The 21413-nt window shown below is 39.6% G+C and overlaps 1 protein-coding gene across 1 annotated transcript in view; it reads right to left on the bottom strand.

The window, feature by feature from the left end:
- The window catches only part of ND-B18 (NADH dehydrogenase (ubiquinone) B18 subunit), a 56758-nt gene extending 35746 nt beyond the window's left edge, over positions 1–21012 (bottom strand). Inside the window, exon 1 of the mRNA XM_067151892.2 lies at positions 20779–21012. Coding sequence (XP_067007993.1) covers positions 20779–20890 — 112 coding nt within the window. The 5' untranslated portion in view covers positions 20891–21012. The remainder of the gene's footprint in view (positions 1–20778) is intronic.
- Between the last annotated feature and the right edge of the window lie 401 nt (positions 21013–21413).

Raw genomic sequence — 21413 nt, 5'->3', positions numbered from 1 at the left:
TATTACAATAAAAATCTTCAGATCTCAAGATGACAGTAAGATGTTTTGCCTTTCAGTAATTCCTTTAAGGGCCTATAGTCTACACCTATGTTAAAAATTAGGAATTTCCAATTTTCAAAAAGAAAACTATGAATCCTACCCAACACCTACATTTCTCAATACATTGTCCATGAAGATGGCTCATTTTTATAACTGTCTTAAATCAATTTGGCACTTGAAATGGAAAGCAAAGCCTGCTGGCAGACCTATCACATGTTGATTGACAGCTAGCATACTAGTGGAATGCAAGAAGAGAGGTGGGAAGGGATGAGGCTGCTTCCTGTGACAGACTTGACTGGGATGTAAGCTCAATAGCTTAAAACAAATGGATTCACTGTGAGTACATATTCCTACCATTCATGAGCCAAGTGAATTATGCCGCCAAAAATTCTAAACTGAAATTTACAACAAGAGGACAAACGCGAGAGACTCTTCTCAATGTTCATAGTTGAATGAATAAGGTGAGGAAAGTAAGAATAAAATGCAAGAACAGTATAGAAAACTGTTGAAAGTACAACAAAGAACAGCAGATGCAACAAGTGTTGTAGGGGATAGTCAAGAGAATTTTAACCGAGCGAGTTGGCCGTGCCGCTGTGAGCTTGTATTCAGGAGATAGTGGGTTCGAGTCCCACCACTGGCAGCCCTGAAGATGTTTTTCGATGGCTTCTCATTTTATACCACGCAAATTCTGGGGCTGTACCTTAATTAAGGCAACGGCCAGTACCTTCCCAATCCTGTCCCTTTCCCATCCGTCTGTTGCCGAAAACCTTCGATGTGTTAGTCCAACGTTAAACACATCATTAAAAAAAATGGTAGAAAAGAGAGAGCTCGAGATTGAACGAACTTCATTAGGTACGCCAAGAAAAACACAGAAAGGGTAAAAGCGTGTGATGGACATTGACGACTTTGATAAGAATGTTATGTATGCAAAATCCATTAATGTTACATTTTTTTTTTAAAACTCTATCAATATATAAATTACACCCTGCAAAAGGAGAGAGGATTGGTTTCCAAGGAGGTTTTGTCAGTTTGAGAAGTAGTGTAAAAGAGTTGGGCTTCAACTGGGAGAAGACTACAAATAATAGAAGGGTTTTAATCGAGAAAAAGGACATAGGAAGCATGTATCTTACCTTCCAGACATAAAGAATTACAATGAAGAAGGCCATCCGATCAAAGATGAAACCTAATATATAGTAGCTATTCTATGCCTACAGCCTGAACCGATAATAGTACTTCAGGAGTGTTACTTCCCATCTGGCGAGGAGATCGACTGATTATTCTCAATGCTGGTGGTTTTGTTCCTAGCACGCTGCTTATTTACCAGTCCCATAAGAAGTCTACCACTGGCTGCAGGTTAAAAAGATTCCATTGTATGATTCCATGCTGAAACTTCAACTATATGAACGTAATAAACTTCATAACCAATGATAAAAGAGTCATATCATATGGTTTTCATATTTATTTTTTTAAATTACAATTTGCTTTTATGTCTCACCCAGGTATAGAATGGCTACTATGTATTAGGTTTCATCTTTGATAGTATGGTGATGGGACAGGAAATGCTAAGAGTGGGGAGGAATCGGCCATGGCCTTGATTAAAATACATCCCCAGCATTTGCTGGGGTGAAAATGGTAAACCATGGTAAACCATCTTCAGGGTTGCCAACAGTGGGGTTCGAACCCACTACCTCCCGAACTCAAGCTGAATGCTACATTACTCAAACCACGCAGCCACTCACTTGGTACATACGTAATTGATGAAATCATGGCTGTTTGTGGGAATATAGTATTGAGACTGCCTCCATACCACACAGATATAAATCCCATAGAACTCATCTGGTATATCGTAAAATAGTGCTAATAATGTCGAATTTATGTTAAATGCCTTTGCAAACAGAGACATTCAGAATGAGGTGAAAGTGGCCAGATTAGCATTTGTGACCATGTAGAAAAAAATATGGAAATGAGTGCTATGAACGGGAGGAACTAGTAGAGGAGAGAATCTATCATAATAAATAATTACTACAATGACACCAGCAGTGATAGTGGAAGTGAACCTAATAAAAGTGACAGTGAAATGTCCAGAATTGAACCCTTAGATGATGATTTAGAGACTGCACAGTGATTGCCTTTTTTTTTGCAAAGATTTAAAATTCTTTAACTGAACGATAGCTGCAGTCACTTAAGTGCGGCTAGTATCCAGTATTCAGGAGATAGTGGGTTCGAACCCTAATGTTGGCAGCCCTGAAGATGTTTTTCCGTGTTTTCCCATTTTCACACCAGGAATATGCTGGGGCTGTACCTTAAGGCCACGGCCGCTTCCTTCCCACTCCTAACTCTTTCCTGTCCCATCGTTGCCATAAGACCTATGTGTGTCGGTGCGACGTAAGTAACTTGTAAAAAGAAAAAAATTTACTATTTACTTGGCTAATTAATTAATTGATAATGATGAACAAAGCATTACTAAACTATACCATTAGATATTTAAGGTACTGTCAATTATATGTTTAGCCCTATTCAGGTTGCTATTTATGTTCTATTTAACCTTAGTAGTTAACATGCAAAATAAATTCTTTATGGTAAACCGTGGTTTACTAACTAAATGTTTAGCATGCTGGCCTTTGGTCACAAGGGTCACGGGTTTGATTCCAGGCCAGGTCAGGGATTTTAACTTTAATTAGTTCATTCAAATGGCTCAGCAGCTCGGTGTTTGTGCCATGTTCAGCACCATCCTCACGGACGCATAGGTCGCCTATACGGCGTATGTTCAAAAGACCTATACCAGGCCTCTCTGGAGGCCACGCGTCATGACGTGATATGACAGTGGTTATTTTATGAGTAAATTTGTGAGTTGCTGCAGAGACTGATGACTGGTGGGTAATATCCAACAAGGAGATTAGCAGGCAACGCAAGAAAGGGTGCCAAGGTTAAGTGAGGAGACTCGCTCTTCAGTTTCTTACGAGATAGACTCAAGGGCCAATTTGTTTTGAGGTAACAATATACTTATCTAATTTCAATTAAAATCAACCAAACTGAGCAACTACACATTTTTGTTTTTCAAAGTTTTTTTTTTTTTTGCTTTATGTTGCACCAACATGAATAGGTCTTGTGGCAACGATGGAATAGGAAAGGTCTAGGAGTGGGAAAGAAGTGGCTATGGCCTTAATTAAGGTACAGCCTCAGCAATTTCCTGGTGTGAAAATAGGAAACCATCTTCAGGGCTGGCGTCAGTGGGATTCAAACCCACTACCTCCCGAATGCAAGCTCACAGTTATACGACCCTAACCACACAGCCAACTCACTCTATGATTAAAAATTAAATTAATAAAAATTGTTTAAATAAAAGGGATGGTGTAACCATCCTTATTCATGAATATTTCAACAATCAGTCAAAAATCCAGTATGTCCAGGTTATGAGGCTATAGCTGAATTGTCAATTTTAGAGGTACTGCAGTCTGCACTAACAACTGGTTGCTGCAGAAGGATAACTATACAAAAGTATGTTTTCATTGCTCCCAAACTCCCCTGCCATTTTTTTGAATTTCAAGTAAACATGTATTACAAACATTTCAACAAATTAGCTGTTGTTTATTGTAATTTATTACTGAAGGTTATCTTCTTAAATCAATAACTGAACAAAGTAGGCCATCAGCTAATTTCAGTTTCAATATGTTTTTCAAATACTTTCTTAAAAATAGAAAAGTGGCTCAGAACGCAGATTTTGAAAAATGTCAATAATATGGATTTTGCAAACCTAATTGTGATATGTGTGTTGTTATGGCTAATTCACGTAAAATGTCTGCTATTAAAGTTGAAGAACTAAGTAGGTTCCAAGAATAAATAGTACCAGTAGGAAATATGACAGTTCATGTGTTTACTTGGTGTAGTGATAGCAGTGAACAAAAGCCACACAGTGTTCTGTGTTATAAAAGTGTTGGCAAACATGAGTATGAAACCTGCAAAAACTCTGACGAACAGCAACATCAAAATATAGGAGAGAGTTTTAGCCAGGCATTCATTTAATAGAAAGGTACTCAATTGGAGTTCAAATGCAGCTGCAGACTTTCTCAATGATGTGCCTCTACATCCCCAACAACCATGGATGGCTCTCCTACCAACATTCAAGGAATTCAATGCTGCTCTCAGTAAAATGAAACCTGGCAAGGCTCCTTGGCCCAGATAACATTCCTCTGGAAATGATTCAAAGCGGAGACCTAGCTCTAAAGACCAGACTTCATACACTTATCCTCTTAATATGGGAAACCTGCAAAATACCTGATGACCTTAAAAATGCCACTATCATTACTCTTTTCAAGAAAGGTGATAGTGTTTGTGGCAACTATCAGGGTATATCATTGCTATCTATAGCAGGTAAAATTCTTGCTAGAAATTTGCTCAATCGCCTGCAGATTATTTCCGAGAGGATCCCACCCAAGTCGCAGTGCAGTTTTCAAACATCCAGAGGCACAACAGATATGATCTTCTGTCCAAGGCAAATCCAGGAAAAATGCTGAGAGCAACAGACTCCTTTATACCTAGTGTTCTATGACCTGGAAAAGACTTTTGACTCAGTCCCAAGAACAGCTATGTGGATGGTACTTGACACCCTTTGGCTGTCTACAGCATTTTGTAGATCTGGTCAAGGCTCATGATAATATGTCTGGGCAAATCATTCATCAAAATATTATCTCTGATCCACCTCCAATTGCTCATGGATTAAAACAGGGATGTGTGCTTGCTCCAACACTCTTTGCTCTTTATCTAGCTGACATACTATATGGAATGTCTACAGACAACCAAGGTGTAAAGATCAGATATCATTTCAATAGGGGACTGTTCAATCTGGCTAAACTTCACTCCTGAAAGTTTACTAAGATTTCCTCAGTTACAGAATTGCAATATGCAGATGATGCTGCCGCCCCTCCTCTCACACCTGATGAGCTACAACAGTCCGTCAGTTGTTTCAAGAGAGCTTGCGATCGTTTTGGTCTCTTCCATTATTGTTCAGAAAACCAAAGTACTCGCACAGCCCGCACCTGGGTTGAACTTCCTAGCTTTCAAAATCTCCATTACAGATACTCCTACCGAGCTCTATAGCTGCAGTCGCTTAAGTGCAGCCAGTATCCAGTATTTGGCAGATAGTGGGTTCGAACCCCACTGTCAGCAACCCTGAAAATGGTTTTCTGTGGATTCCAATTTTCACACCAGGCAAATGATGCGGCTGTACCTTAATTAAGGCCACGGTTGCTACCATCCTACTCTAAACCTCTTCCTGTCCCATCATCGCCATAAGACATGTCTGTGTCGGTGCAACGTAAAGCAACTTGTAAACGGATACTCCACTGGAGCAGGTAGACCACTTTTTATATCTAGGAAGTATCCTCTAAACAAATGCTAACCGCTCACAAGATATGGATAAGAGAATTGGTGCTGCCCACTCAGCATTTGGACGTTTATCCCGTTGTGTCTTCATGAATGAAGACCTTACAATCAATGCATACCAAGATCACGGTTTACCATGCTTTTGTCATATCAACACTGCCTTATGGTTGTGAAACTTGGACCCTCTACCATCAGGATATCAAAAATTTACATCCATCTAGAACATCAAACGGGAGGACCGTGTCACCAACCTTGCATTTCTTGAGAAAGCGCATGTTATAAGTGTACCGGGCGGTACACCTTCACGACGCAAATTCAAATATTGCGCCAGTTGAAACTCCTCTACAGGAGAACGCCTGAACTTTAACAAACTGTACTAATTCAAAGATTTCTTAGATGTCACTACCATAAATTTTGAAGTGTTCTGACTTGGTCTATTTCGACTTGTGTTTGTTTCCTCCGGATCAAGAAATTTGGACGTTCTCTAACAGATGTCTCTACCAAAACTAATATCGCACTCTGGTGTAAAGGAATGAACTGTCCTGAAGAAATTTAACATTCATAAGTTTTTTTTGCTAGAGGCTTTACGTCGCACCGACACAGATAGGTCTTATGGCGACGATGGGATAGGAAAGGCTTAGGAGTTGGAAGGAAGCGGCCGTGGCCTTAACTAAGGTACAGCCCCAGCATTTGCCTGGTGTGAAAATGGGAAACCACGGAAAACCATTTTCAGGGCTGCCGATAGTGGGATTCGAACCTACTATCTCCCGGATGCAAGCTCACAGCCGCGCGCCTCTACGCGCACGGCCAACTCGCCCGGTTTCATAAGTTTTGTCTTAACTAAATTTTGTTCTGTCAGTTGTAGGTTGGCAATGTTAATCCTTTCTTTCCGCCAGTTTTGAAATTAGTCAATCCCGAATTTCTTAAATTAATTTTCGGCCAATGGGGGCTTTCTTCCCCAACCTGCTCTGTAACTGTTCTGTAACCAATAAACTGCTGTGGGTGTGTCTCATCATTCATGAAAGGTCTTGAATGTTCCACGAGGGTTTAAAAACTGCTGATATTCTGGTCTCCTCGCCACTTCAGTAACATCTCTCCTAGTGTGATTATGTAGCAGGGGGCGGGAAGCGCCTCTTTCTTCGGGCAGCAGTTCATCCATAAGGTAATGGCCATTTAATAACTTCATTTCTCGCTAGCTCAGCAGTTTAACCCTCGGGCCAGGTTCGAAAACTTTTCTCATGTAATCTATCTTTAAAATGTAATAGACACTTGGTAAAACTTCGTCTCTTTAACTATAAATTGGGATAGAGTGTGCTAAACCCTCTCGAGCTCCCACTCCTATTGTTTTGAGGTGACTTTGTTTTTACAACCGTTTCTTCCTTTCTTAATGTAATTAAGTCTTCTTATACAAGTCACCTCTTTAGTATGGGATTAGCCCTTGTGTATGCGGCCTAGTGCCAAGTAGGTTTTAAAAGTGTATTAGGAGTGCAAGTTACGCCTCCAGTCAAGTTGGTATTTTGGGCCAAGTAATTAACCTGCTTCTTTACTGAATAGGCCCAGTAGGTTGGGTATTTATTACCCCTGTTCTTGGTATGCCTTGAGAGCAGTTTGAAGTATAGTTTGTTGTGGCCTTTGATGGGCTTGAACCTTGAGAGCGGGTTTGCTCTTTCTTAAATTTGGTTTCACCGGGCGAGTTGGCCATGCGCGTAGAGGCGTGCGGCTGTGAGCTTCCATCCGGGAGATAGTAGGTTCGAATCCCACTATCGGCAGCCCTGAAAATGGTTTTCCGTGGTTTCCCATTTTCACACCAGGCAAATGCTGGGGCTGTACCTTAATTAAGGCCACGGCCGCTTCCTTCCAACTCCTAAGCCTTTCCTATCCCATCGTCGCCATAAGACCTATCTGTGTCGGTGCGACGTAAAGCCCCTAGCAAAAAAAAAATCTGGTTTCTGTGTGCCTCGAAGAGGCTTAATATGGTAATCAGGAGCCAGTGCTCCTTGGCATGACTGGGGTTTTCTGCCCCTTTGTTTGAACTTGGTACATAGGTAAAGTTGGATTCATAGCTCAAGGTTCGTGAGTGACGGGCTCGAAGCCCAAATTTTGTAATGAACTAAAATTGTACTTTCTTAATTTGTTGATCTTCTACTTGGTACCTGTTATATTCTGTTATTTATTTACCTTGAAAAGAAAATATAACCTTTGTTAGAGTTTCAAAATTAACTTTAATTTCGTAAGCTGAGACCTATTCCCGCCCGCACCTTCTTTCACCTCTGCTGTTCCACAGACACCTCGGAACAAGCAATAGCAGAGCGTGGTTGAATGGGTCTCAATTTAGCCCCTTTTGATGGCTAAACCTTGTTTTCGATTCGAACTCTAACGATTTTCTCAGGTGCTGGAATTTTTTTTTCTCTAAAATTGTAAAATCTTTTCTATCATGTCTGACCCTCGCGAAGTCTTCCATCCTGGCCATTTGCGCAAGGAGGAATTTTTCTATAAACTCCCCATTACGAAGGGTGAATATGGTGGCATGCTTGTTCAAGGGATTGTGAAACTTAAGGTTCCCTCTGGTTGCCCCTTTCAAGTGGTTTCTTTTGAGTGATGATCATTGCTTTGGTCGTTTGACATCAACCTTGTCATTCGTTTCGAGTGCTTCTTAACTGCACTTTTCCTATCAGTTGCCCCTTTTAGATGTAGTTTTTGGGCGAGGTCGCTGGGTATGTTCATTGGCTAAATTCTTTGCGATAGACTTACTCTCACTGTATAGGCACTATGCCTTTTGGCCAACCTTTCCTATTAAGCCTTGCGGGATGTCACGTCTAATGTTTGTCTGCTATGGTAAAATGTGTATATTTTATTTGCGCGGCTTATTTTTCTTCCTGGGTCGGACATTTCTCTGCCCAATTCGTCCCGTGTATCGAATGAGCCTTGTGGCGTTCAGGGGTCGCTTACGTCCTAGTTCTCTGTAATCGAAGCCTTCTATGTTATGGGGAATCTAAGTTCTTGGGACCTGTAGCCTTCTCTAGGCAGGATCTGTATATCGTCTATTCCCTAGGCTTGATTGTAGGGTTCTCTGATTTTGCAGCGCATATTGGTTGGTAGGGTAGCGTGATTGCGAGGTATGCAAACGAAGTATGTGTTCCTGTCGCCCAACATTCTGTTGTGTCTTCACTTTAGATATCCCTCCCGTTGGTTATGTGTCAGATGGGGTAAAGCTTCCAGCATACTTAAAGTGGTCTCCGTCATGTTTATTGATCTTCCCTGTTTTCGTCCTCACGACATACTCAGTTCTCGGTCTCACTTCTCTATTTTTGACAGTGCCTACTCAGTTGAGGAATTTTGCTTTAATTTGAGATGTATTTCTACTCTTTTGACCCGCTTTCTGGTCCTCCTGCTCAAGTTCACCCATGATGTCTTTTGTATTTTGATGCTTTGTAGGGTCATTTTTTGTGTAATAGGGGATCTTGTATGGGAGTTATAGGCTCCTTTTCGATATACATTTTCCTCTTTTGTGAATTAGGGTATTTATGATGTAAGAGAATGGGAGGATGTATTGGGAGTAGGTTGCTCCTTTTGGGTATTGATGCATCTTCTCGTGCTATTTCTTGTCTGTATTGTGAGGTCATGGTGTTACCTCTTTTCATGTGTACTTGTATAGGGTAATTTGTCTTGTAACATGGGTGTAAGTAAGTCATCCCTGAGTGATTATCCCCGGTAGGACGTTTATATCGGTATGAGGCGTGTTTCGGCCTTTGGATTTATCGATGAGTTTCTACACATTAATTACTCCTGGGAGTTGTGCTTTTTCTTTGGGGCAGGCTTTTATACGGTAGTAAACCATCTGCATGGTCGATTTGAGGTTCATCCCTGTGAAGTTCTCGATATTTCTTTTATTTTTACCATCTCAAGAATTCCTCCTGGGAAGTAGGTGCCATTCATTTTCTTCCGTTAAATTCTTTCGGGAGTGTATCATAACAGTCTTCCCTTATAGAATGTTACTGAATCTCCGTGTCCCTCTTTTTTTTTTTTGGATTCAGTGTTTTCATATCGTAAAGTGAGTTGCTCTTTCTTCCTTTTGGTACTCTGGTAATGAAACAGATATGAACATGGATGGATGTCTAACTATTTAATGTCAGAAATTGATTCTTGGTTTTTTGACACTTGTGAGTAACCCAGAAACCGAGAGGATATTTAGGGTTCATCTGTCACAGGTGAAATCTGTATAATTTCCGTGCTAACTTTGTCTTTATAATTTTGTAAGAATCCTGAAGGTTATATTTTTGATTTCATTTTAAGGCCTATTGTCCCTTATATTTTTACATGTGGTTGAATCTGCCTTGTACCAATACTATGTAAAACCTTCCCCAGGGTTACTCTGCTGTCCTTGCACTATGGCCATTACCACGCTCCCGCCTCCTGCTAAACCACACCAGTGGCAATAACTATATAAATGAAATAAAAGTTTCCACGCCGCTGGCGCCTCAGCCTCAACCACAATTACTGTACCCTAAAGCAAAATTTCCAACAAAAGTCTGTTGCGGAGATCTTACTGGTTTCAGTGCCCCCCCAGCCATCAACCGCCGCGCAGCAACTTGAACGGAAACTGGGCCCCGTTCGTTCCTGTGAAGACTCTCTAAGAACGGCGAGCCGGAGTTCAGCTCCCGGCAAAGGCTGATGTGCGGCGCACCAACCGCAAGCTACTCGAGGACTGCTTCCTAAACTTCGCATCTGCGGCGTGCTTCACCTCGACTACCCCTCTATCGTGCGGGAGAGCGGTATCTCCGAGTACGGGAGGAGCCCGGGCGACTCGTACAAACATCGGCTGCGACGGCAGGTCTGGCCGTCAAGCATTAGCAGCGTGTAGTGGTTTCACCTATCTTTAAATTTAAATTTAAATTAATAACCACTAAAGACCTTGAATTCTCTTTCTTTCTTCAAGATTTGTTAACTATTCAGCAAAAGAAGTACCTTTCAGCAAAGCTACTACAAAGAAATTTCAAAACTGGATTCTACTTATATCAAACAACTTCTGAGACCTCCGACCACTGAAAAGTTATATTTTTCTCGTCTAAATTCTTCATCTCCTCAGCAATAACTTGGACCTTTTTTTTAAAACAAAATTTTGTTTTCTTCTGTGTCACCCCGTGGAAGGACTTTGGGGGGGGGGGTCTGTACCGGGCGGTACACTTCCACAACGCAAATTCAAATATTGCGCCAGTTGAAACTCCTCTACAGGAGAACGCCTGAACTTTAACAAACTGTACTAATTCAAAGATTTCTTAGAAGATGTCACTACCATAAATTTTGAAGTGTTCTGACCTGTGTCTATTTCGACTTGTGTTTGTTTCCTCCGGATCAAGAAAATTGGACGTTCTCTAACAGATGTCTCTACCAAAACTAATATCGCACTCTGGTGTAAAGGAATGAACTGTCCTGAAGAAATTTAACATTCATAAGTTTTGTCTTAACTAAATTTTGTTCTGTCAGTTGTAGGTTGGCAATGTTAATCCTTTCTTTCCGCCAGTTTTGAAATTAGCCAATCCCGAATTTCTTAAATTAATTTTCGGCCAATCGGGGCTTTCTTCCCCAACCTGCTCTGTAACTGTGTTCTGTAACCAATAAACTGCTGTGGGTCTTGAATGTTCCACGAGGGTTTAAAAACTGCTGATTTTCTGGTCTCCTCGCCACTTCAGTAACATCTCTCCTAGTGTGATTATGTAGCAGGGGGCGGGAAGCGCCTCTTTCTTCGGGCAGCAGTTCATCCATAAGGTAATAGCCATTTAATAACTTCATTTCTCGCTAGCTCAGCAGTTTAACCCTCGGGGCAGGTTCGAAAACTTTTCTCATGTAACCTATCTTTAAAATGTAATAGACACTTGGTAAAACTTCGTCCCTTTAACTATAAATTGGGATAGAGAGTGCTAAACCTTCTCGAGCTCCCACTCCTATTGTTTTGAGGTGACTTTGTTTTTACAACCGTTTCTTCCTTTCTTAATGTAATTAAGTCTTCTTATACAAGTCACCTCTTTAGTATGGGATTAGCCCTTGTGTATGCGGCCTAGTGCCAAGTAGGTTTTAAAAGTGTATTAGGAGTGCAAGTTACGCCTCCAGTCAAGTTGGTATTTTGGGCCATGTGGTTGATTTCCTCACCAGGGGAGCGACAGTAAATGCTGCCAGTTTCAAATAATATTAATGTGCTATGTAAGATAAGCAAATGATAATTCATGATTAAGGGGCAGATTTCTATGACATGTCATATTTGTTCTAAGAGTTTTTTTTTATTTCTAACTATGTAAAACCTATTTCTGAAGGAAAGTGCAGGATACTTATTTTGCCTTTAGTCTACTTTTAGCAGGTAGCATTCATAAAGGAGGCTTATTGAAAATTCCTAATGAGCCCAACCTTGACAATGAAAGACTGTACAGTATTTTGAATAAAGCAGCTTGGCTTGAGATGTCTTAATCCACTCTTATCTGAATGGTCACACTGCGAGAATTTGTTTCCTGGAAAAGTGAGGGTAACTGAACTAACCTGTTTTTGCTGATTCCGAGTTTCTTGAAAGATCTCAAAATAAAAAGCTATTTAAAACAGAATGCTGGAATGATCCACCTTGTCAACACACTTTGTGTTAATGAACCTTATTTATTCATTAAAAACATTATCGCGTTTCTTGAAAGAGTTTATGACTACCTCAAAATCGTGAAGCAAAATTTGAAACATAAGAAAATAATTCATACAGTTTTCAAGTGACAGTGGACTTAAAATGCAATTCTGTGATCATGATTCGTCTCAATTCTAGATTTTTCTACCGGCGAGAAGTGAATTTCCTGAATTATCTGAAGCATTGAAAATTGTCGTGCAATTTCAAACGTCTTTGTGAGAAAAGATTTTCATCCCTCCTTCAAAAGTATACATACATCATCATTATGGACTGTTATACCTTCCAGCATTCTGTCTGCAAGTCTTGGTGAATTACCTATTCTTCTCCAAAATCCTCTATCTATCTATATAAAATAAGAGTTTTGTCTGTACATTGCTCAGAATTTGAAAAGAATGGTATTTCTGTATCGATCATGTCCATAGTAATAAGAAAATACATTTTTTACTTTTCCGTAATTTCTGTCCGTGTGTATGTGTGTACATGCATCACGAGAAAACGGCTGAAGAGAATTTCATGAAAATCGTTATGTAAAGTCAGGGGATGAGCCACTACAATCTAGGCTATAAATCATTTTATTCACGCTGAGTGAAATGGTGGTTTGGGGGAAAGCCTAAAATTCAATACTCAAATATTTATTTTATTAGTGGTCCTATCGATAAATACTACATAACTAAAGTTACACAGAATTAAATTTCCGACATTTATGTCTCATACATTTTTATCGTACCGGCTATGATAACACAGATACTAATGAATTTCGATTTTTGTTGCTAAGTCCATATCAACGCCGAGCCACGAGAAAATGGGTGAACAGAATTTAATGAAAATCGGTATATAGAGTCAGGGAAGAAGAAACTATAGTCTAAGCTATGAACAATTTACTGACCCTGGATGAAATGGTAGTTTAGGGGTAGGCTCCCAAAATTTAATTTTTAAATACCTATGTTATTGGTTCTATAGAAAAGTACCCCAAAACAAAAGTTATAGAGAATACAATCTCCGATCATTTATGTTTTAATCAGTTTTACCGTACCGACTATGATAAGAGTAGTATTCCATAGTCAGAAGATAACTAAATGTGAAGGCCTACAATATCAAAAGCGCATAATCTGATCAACAATAACATTACATTGACCACTGTTTGTTGTTATGTTCTTAACCTCTTATGGTGCCCAAAACTCCCGATAGATAGGATTATTGTTGCGTACCGAGTATAACAGCCTGACCAAATACTGGCGGGAAACAGCTGGGGAGTTAGAAAACTTTTTTTCTTTAGCATGCCATTCCTCTGGTTCATATATTGTCTGATACTGCTGATACGTAACACACTGGTTCATCAGAGTATTCCAGCTATTCGATCCCTACTCTGACGCACTGTTTTGAATGAGCAGTGTGCACATTTGGCAGCGGCTCACTTAGTAATAGTAGTATAACCTGGTCTAGAATTACAATTTAAGCCTATTCCAAATTATAGCACCACAATTCACTAAATAATTATTCAAAATTCAACCCTGAAAAGAGCCATTTCTTATAAAAAGCGTCTTCCTCTTAACTTTTATTAAATTCTACATTCATTTTATTCCAAATTAGCAGTGAAGAGGGGTTTTCTCCTCTGACTTGGAGGAAAAATTTTTGTCTCGAAGTCAGATTTTTCTGCCACCAGTGTAGTGAAATGAGATTTTACGGCTCATGGGGTACTCCTAGGAAACATTAGAAAAAGGGCATAGATTTGCCCTGGGACTCTCCACTATTAGACCCCCCCTGTCAAAAAAAATATGAAGAGTGTTCACGGATCACGCCTGTCTGCGGCTTGGTCATTCCAGCTCTGGAACTTTGGACTGTTAGATCGGCAGCGTAGTACTCACTCAGTTTACAAAAGAAGTACATTTGTTGTTCCACATATTAAATACAATCAGTACCACGTTATGTGGTCAATTAGACATAGAAAATCTAAATATTATGGGGACATGTTTCGCCCTTCTTAATGGGCATCATCAGCCATATTAATTTAATCTTTTTTTTTTCTTTGCTACTTGCTTTACGTCGCACCGACACATGTCTTATGGCAACGATGGGATAGGAAAGGCCTAGGAAGTGGAAGGAAGCGGCCGTGGCCTTAATTAAGGTACAGCCCCGGCATTTTCCTGGTGTGAAAATGGGAAACCACGGAAAACCATCTTCAGGGCTGCCGACAGTGGGGCTCAAATCCACTATCTCCCGATTACTGGATACTGGCCGCACTTAAGCGACTGCAGCTATCGAGCTCGGTTAATTTAATCTTAAAACAAACATTGTTTAGAGGACAATGACACTTTATAATTCATAAAAATTGAACTATGATTTCCTATAATATTAACTTTACAGAACAGTTGTTATAAAATATGCTGTTGGGATATAACATGTACAACATATGCTAAAATTATTGTAAACTAATTTAAAATCTTGTCTAAAAGAAAATTTATGTCAATATACAGTTCTAAAAATGGCACTTGTCTGGTACTGAAGAGGATCCTCTTCGTTATAAAAGTCAGCATATATTTGCTGGGGCAGTTGTCAATGTAAGTTTTCAAAAGACTAAAATGGTTGAAAACTTGAGGGTGAAATTTGTTTATATTTCGACATTAAAAGATTGGCTAAGAGAAAAGGCAAATGTTATGATGTTAATCACAATAAGTTGATTGGTCTAAAATATTATCTGATATAACCATTGCAAACAGACAGTGTGCTGGTTGAAGCTGCTTTGATACAAGTTTTTTTTCTGAGTATTAGACAGGTTATGTTTGATTTTCACGTGAAAGTAGTCCTTCTTGAAGACATGGAACATCGATGAATAGAATGTGGTTATATCATATGCCGTATGTATATCTATTTTACTGTATTAGCAGCGTTGGTCTGTCTGGAGTTCCTGCTTCGCGTGTTGATTGTATTGAATAGGTGGAACAATAAATGTACTTCTTTCGTAAACTGAGTGAGATCGCTGTTTTCAATGCGCATCAAAAATGAGAGTGATGGTTTGTAGCGTAGTACTGTTCGTTAAAAGCGAGAAAATGTGTGGTTTTTCATTTGATCAAGTATTTCATATTGCTTTTAAACGTGCCATTCCTACTGATGTCATTGAAATGACCTATGTTCATTTCACTTGGGAAAACTACTAAGACAGTCTTACTGAGGATGTAAAAAAAGCAGGTGGAGAGTGAGTGTCTGCCATTATAATGAAAACTCCCCAACCTGATTGTGACTGATGGTAGGCGATTACAATGAAAATTCCCTAACCCAGTCTTCATATGAGAAAAGACGCTTGGCGACTTCTCTGTTACGCTTCTAGGGTAACATTAAGAGCTGTGCAGTATAATACAATCTTGCTCACAAGGTGTACACTACTTAACCTAGAATTCTGTATACAATGTAGAATTCCGTAGCAAAGCACAGGTACATCAGCTAGTTTCTTATAAGCTCTGTGGCCCCTTTCAGTTCCATACCTGTTATAATCTACCGTATATCAATAAAATTGTAATGACCATGGGGCTGGGGCTGCATATTGATTTTGGCAAAAATTTTCTTTTAGTTATCAGTCTCAGATATAATAAAGACCATCTACAGATTTTTTTAGCATTGGTGTCTAATTTCTTAAAACTGAAAAACTACTGGTCATATTTCAACCAAACTTCATATTTGGAATATACCTACCCACGAGTAGGTTTTCGGGTCCACACCATTTCAAAATCCCTGAATCAACTGGAGGTTTATAGGAAGACCAAAACACTGGTTTTACTTTTCCGCAAAATATCAATGATCATCCTTATTAGAAAAATCCACTCTTAATGGAAATGCATTTCATAACTTTCTTCTCATAAACACTTTCTCAATAGGAGTATTAACAACGGAAAAGATGTTTACAGAATGTTTTACAGTCAAAGTCGTAGCGGACATACCCCAAAACAGGTGTGCAACATGCTGATTTCTTATAAAGCTGGAAAACTACTGGACATGTTTCAACCAAACTTCATATCTAGAATCCAAAGGCCATTCATGTCATTGTGTATATAATTTGTCATTATGTTTTATGTCAACCTATTGATATGTATTTAGGCAATTGCCATTGTGTATATAATTTTGTCATTATGTTTTATGTCAACCTATTGAGATGTATGTACTCAATCCTCATGATGACTGTTATCAAATTCCCTTTGATTTAATTATTCTACAAGAACTGATGATAACTCCAAAGGAGTTGAAACCGGTCTTCACTTAATAAATTTCTAATATTTTACATTGTGTTGAATGGTGGAACATCCGTCAAACCCTATTATATTAGTTATTCGTCAACAAGGCAATGAAAATCATAACCTATGAAGGGAGATATTAATGGAATATTTTACAGTCAAAGTCCTACCGGACACAGCCCAAAAGCAGGTGCACATATTGCTGATTTCTTACTACCAGAAAATTACTGGAGACATTTTAACGAAACTTCATATTTCGAATCTCCCTACCCTAAGATTGTATGTAGTTTTCATACGATTTCTAAATCCCTGAATGGAATGTGCATTTATAGGAAAAACAAAACAGTGAATTTACTCTCACACAAAATCATCATCATTTCCCCTTATCCAGCTCTTGCTGGTTCGGGGTATTTATGGTACTTCATCTTCCTCTTTCCTTCAACGATCCTGTCCCACTCTAAATTTCGTCTTCTTATGCCGCTCTTCACTGATTCAATCCATCTTGTTCTAGGTCTTCCTCTTGCTCTCATGCCCTCGCACTTTGCATCCAGCAATTGTCTTCGAATTCTATTCTCCTCCATCCTCTTTACTCTCACACAAAATATTCAATGGAAATCTTAATGGAAATCTTAATGGAAATCTACGAAGGGCGTTCAATATATAATGCAACAAATTTTATTTCTCGGCCAATTCCGATTTTTAAAAATTGGAATTTTGTTTGGGACGTCTTTGAATATTTTGCTTTGTCTCATAGAGTTTCATTAATTTCCGATAGGCGGCAGCACTAGAACTAGCCTTCAAACTGACGTCTGTAACGGAGGTGCATACCAAACAGAGAACAGTTATTCAGATTCTTCCAGCGGAAAACCAAGGCAACACAGATATTCATAGGCACTTGCAGAATGTCTACAGAGACCTGGCAGTGGACAAAAGCATGGCAAGTCGTTGGGTGAGGCGTGTTTTATCATCACAAGGTCAAGCAAACCTGTCTTATCTCCCACGTGCCGCCCAGCCACACACAGCAGTGACGCCTGCAAAGTTGGAATGTGCGGATACCCTTATTTGAGCTGATCGGCAGATCACAGTCAAACACCTCGCGGCCAAACTTGACGTCTCTGTTGATAATGCTGTCACACTTATCCACCAATTGGAGTTTTTAAAGCTTTGTTCCCGCTGGATTCCTCGACACCTAATGGAAGATCATAAAGAGCAAAAAAGAAACATCTGTGCGAAATTGCTTGCTTGTTATGAGCGGAAGGCGACAATTTCTTGTAAAACATTATCACAGGCGATGAAACATGGATTCATCACCTCGAACTGGCAAAACACAGCAATCCACGGACTGGCACCACACCAACTCTCCCATGAGGAAAAAGATCGAAACTGTACCCTCAGCTGGTCATAGCTATGGTCTTCCGGGTAGTGATGTGTTGAAATGACGCTTGGAATCGCAAGAATCGGTTCCTACGATTTCGGGTTCGCACTCAATGTCGCATGCGAGGAATCTGTTTCCGATGACGTCACCAGAGTGTGCTCAGCGTACTCACTAGAGTGAGTCTTCCGTTTAAACGTGAGGCAAATTCGAACATGCAATATTTGCTATTTCTTTTGTATACAGTGAAATAGTGAAATGTATTAGTTGTCATGAATGAATTATGCCACATAATAATGAAGTAATTTATCCTGGTTGTCTGGAAATCACATTTCACAGTTCAATACTGGGTGTAACAAGCAACATTGTTATTTATGCTTAGGCCTATACTGTCTTTTTCGAATGTGGTTTTAAAAAATAACGAGTATAAACGTATAACGTCTGTGGAATCAAGTCACATTTTTTTAATGTACACAACTTGTTTCGTAGCATACCTGTCTTCCGTTACATTTAATTTGCAATTAACATTTCGTGCTACTGTCCGACTCATTGGCTGAACGGTCAGCGTTGAGGCTTTCGGTTCAGAGGTACTAAGTTCAATTCCTGGCCGGGTGGGGTATTTTAATCACCTCCGATTAGTTATTATGGCCCGGGGACTAGGTGTTTTTTTGTGTTTGTCCCAACATTTTCCTCTTCATATTCAGACAACATATTACCAACCACCACAGAAACACTTAATAGTGATTATATCCCTCCACATACGGTTGGAGTCAGGAAGGGTATCCGGTTGTAAAAAATGGCCAAATCAAAATGTGTGATACAGTTCACAGAGGCAACCCCACAGGTGTGAGAAAAGTGGTAGAAAAAGAACAACATTTCATACTACTGCTAAATATTATTATGAGAAAGTGTCAGAATTACTATTTTGTTTTCATCTCTGCATAAGAGTAGGTAAGATTGTCTCTTTAGTACAAGTCTATTTTCGTGAAATAGTAGCACTAATATATTATGGCATAATCCCCGTACAAGTTTTGTTTATTTATGTCAGTAATCCATATAACGTGATTAGTTTCAAACAGAGAATCACATACTGTGATCAAATTACAGTCGTATTAAAGTATATAACTCCAGAACTCTATAATGAGAACAGGCATGGCTTGGAGAGTGACAGGGTTATAAAATAAAGTGACCTCACGTTACAGAACACATTCATGCTGCACGTGTTTCCGCATCTGCATCATAGATGGTGCTACTGGCTCCTCGGAATCGATTCTGGAATCTGGTAACCCGATTCCCAAGGCTTATGGAATCGATTATTCGCGATTCCACTCGCAACCCATCACTACTTCTGGGACTCTGAAGGTTATTCTATTCAATGTCCTCCCTCATAATGAAATGATCAACTTTGAAGTGTACTGTGCTACTCTAAGCATATTGAAGAAATGACAGCACATTCGTAGCCACAAAAATGCAAACGAACTTCTCCTTCTCCATGACAATGCAAGACCTCGCACGAGTCTGCACACCCGACAGGACCTCACAAAACTTCAGTCGACTGTTCTTCCTCATCCTTCCCTACAGCCCGGATCTCGCACCTTCCGACTTCCATCCTCTTAGCCCAATGACGGATGCACTCCGCAGTAAGTTACCGATACAGCACGACGGTGGCTCCGACATCAACCAGCCAAGTAGTACCATGCAGCATACAGGCCCTCACATTATGGTGTTGTAAAGGCCGTAGCAATGAACGGAGATTATGCTGTAAAATAGGGTATTGTAGCAAAAGGACTGGGGAATAACATGATGTATTTGAATCCTCAATAAAACCAACCAACTTCTAGGAAAAAAAAGTGTTGCATTATAGGTCGATACTGAACTTCCTTCATAATTTACCATTGAAGTCCACTTCTAAAACTTTTTTTTTTTTGCTAGGGGCTTTACGTCGCGCCGACACAGATAGGTCTTATGGCGACGATGGGATAGGAAAGGCCTAGGAGTTGGAAGGAAGCGGCCGTGGCCTTAATTAAGGTACAGCCCCAGCATTTGCCTGGTGTGAAAATGGGAAACCATGGAAAACCATTTTCAGGGCTGCCAATAGTGGGATTCGAACCTACTATCTCCCGGATGCAAGCTCACAGCCGCGCGCCTCTACGCGCAGGGCCAACTCACCCGGTACTTCTAAAACAGTTTAATCATTTTTCCAGTAGAACAAATAATAAAAGAAATATTATTACCACAATGTTTTACAGTGTAAGCATAGCCCAGAAGCAGGTGCGTATAGACCCGATTTCTTATAACTTAACCAGAAAACTGCTTGACATATTTCATCCAAAATTCATATTTAATATCCATATAACCAAACGTAGGTTTTATACCATTACAAAACCTCTTTCGGGACTTGGGGCTTATAGAAAGACCGAAGCAGTTATTTTACTCTCTCACAAGATATCCGTGCCCAGATCTGCTAACCTTGCAGAAAATCTATGCTTGAAACTTTTTCTCGTGTATACTTTTTCAATGGGAGGAGTAATATGGGGTATACAACTAAGTGGTATGTTCTGAATTTTGTCAGTGGAGAGACAGCATGGAATGCTTGAGACAAACAAGTTTCAAGTGGGTTTTTTTTAAACATAGGAAAGATCACAATATGAAAATAAAGCTGGAATTCAAGAGGACAAATTGGAACAAATACTCGTTTACAGTAGTCCTATGAGTTAGGGATTGAAATAATTTACCACGGGAGATGTTCAAGAAATGTCCAAATTATTTGAAATTATTTACAAAAAGACTAGGTTAACAACTGATAGGCAAACTGCCACAGAGGCTACTGCCCTAAATGCAAGTCAGTGGTGAATGATGAATTCATTCTAGTTTAGAATGGCATCACATAAAAAGAAATCCATCTCGACAGCAGAAGTACTAAGGAAGTGCCATACGTAAACTGTCCTACTTAACCTTAAAAAAACAACCTATCCATTGTACTACGATTACATAGTCAAACTTGTTCGTTCGAAAATAACAACTCTGCAATATTTATGTTAGTTTTAACACTACATTATATATTCACCACTATTCTCGTTTTTTGTACTAGCGAATAAGCTTACCCCGCTCCTTTCTGCCGCTTGAAAAGCCATACAACGGATCAAATGACGGTTCTTTCAACGGATTTGGTGTTCCTTGGGGATCCGAAACATATAATGCCCAGGCATTTCCCATTTCAGAAAAAAACACAATATTAAAACCAGTAATCCCAGTTTTTTCTTCCCTCGGTCCCAAGAGCAAGGTACAAGCTACTGGTCCACACCAAAATCACCAAATGCGAAACGAAATCATAAGCTAGAGACCTCTATCAATGACTTTGGCATTCACTAGCCAAGCAAAGAGAATCTGCTAGCCAAGATCACCAACACTTGCCGAATGAGTTAACTAAAACTTCTTCCTCCTTTTTCTTTCTTACTTTGAACATAAAGAGAATAATAATTTATACATCTGACTGCATATACGGCTGATTACAACAGTCCAAAATCACCACAAAATTATTACAAAATTCAATAAAATTATAATACCGCCAAAACAAATCTTAAAATAAGTGAAATATTCTCAAAGGTGATGCAAACAAATGTGACACTTTGCGGGATATCGCAAGACATTGATTGCCAGCGCACCAATCGGGACGACCTTAAAACAGAGTGTAGTAGCAGCACCACCGTCTCGACCCCCCTAAACCGTTGTCGACGCT

The sequence above is a fragment of the Anabrus simplex genome, chromosome 1 (genome assembly GCF_040414725.1).
Source record: "Anabrus simplex isolate iqAnaSimp1 chromosome 1, ASM4041472v1, whole genome shotgun sequence".
Lineage (NCBI taxonomy): Eukaryota > Metazoa > Arthropoda > Insecta > Orthoptera > Tettigoniidae > Anabrus > Anabrus simplex.
This window is presented reverse-complemented; position numbering and strand designations above follow the sequence as displayed.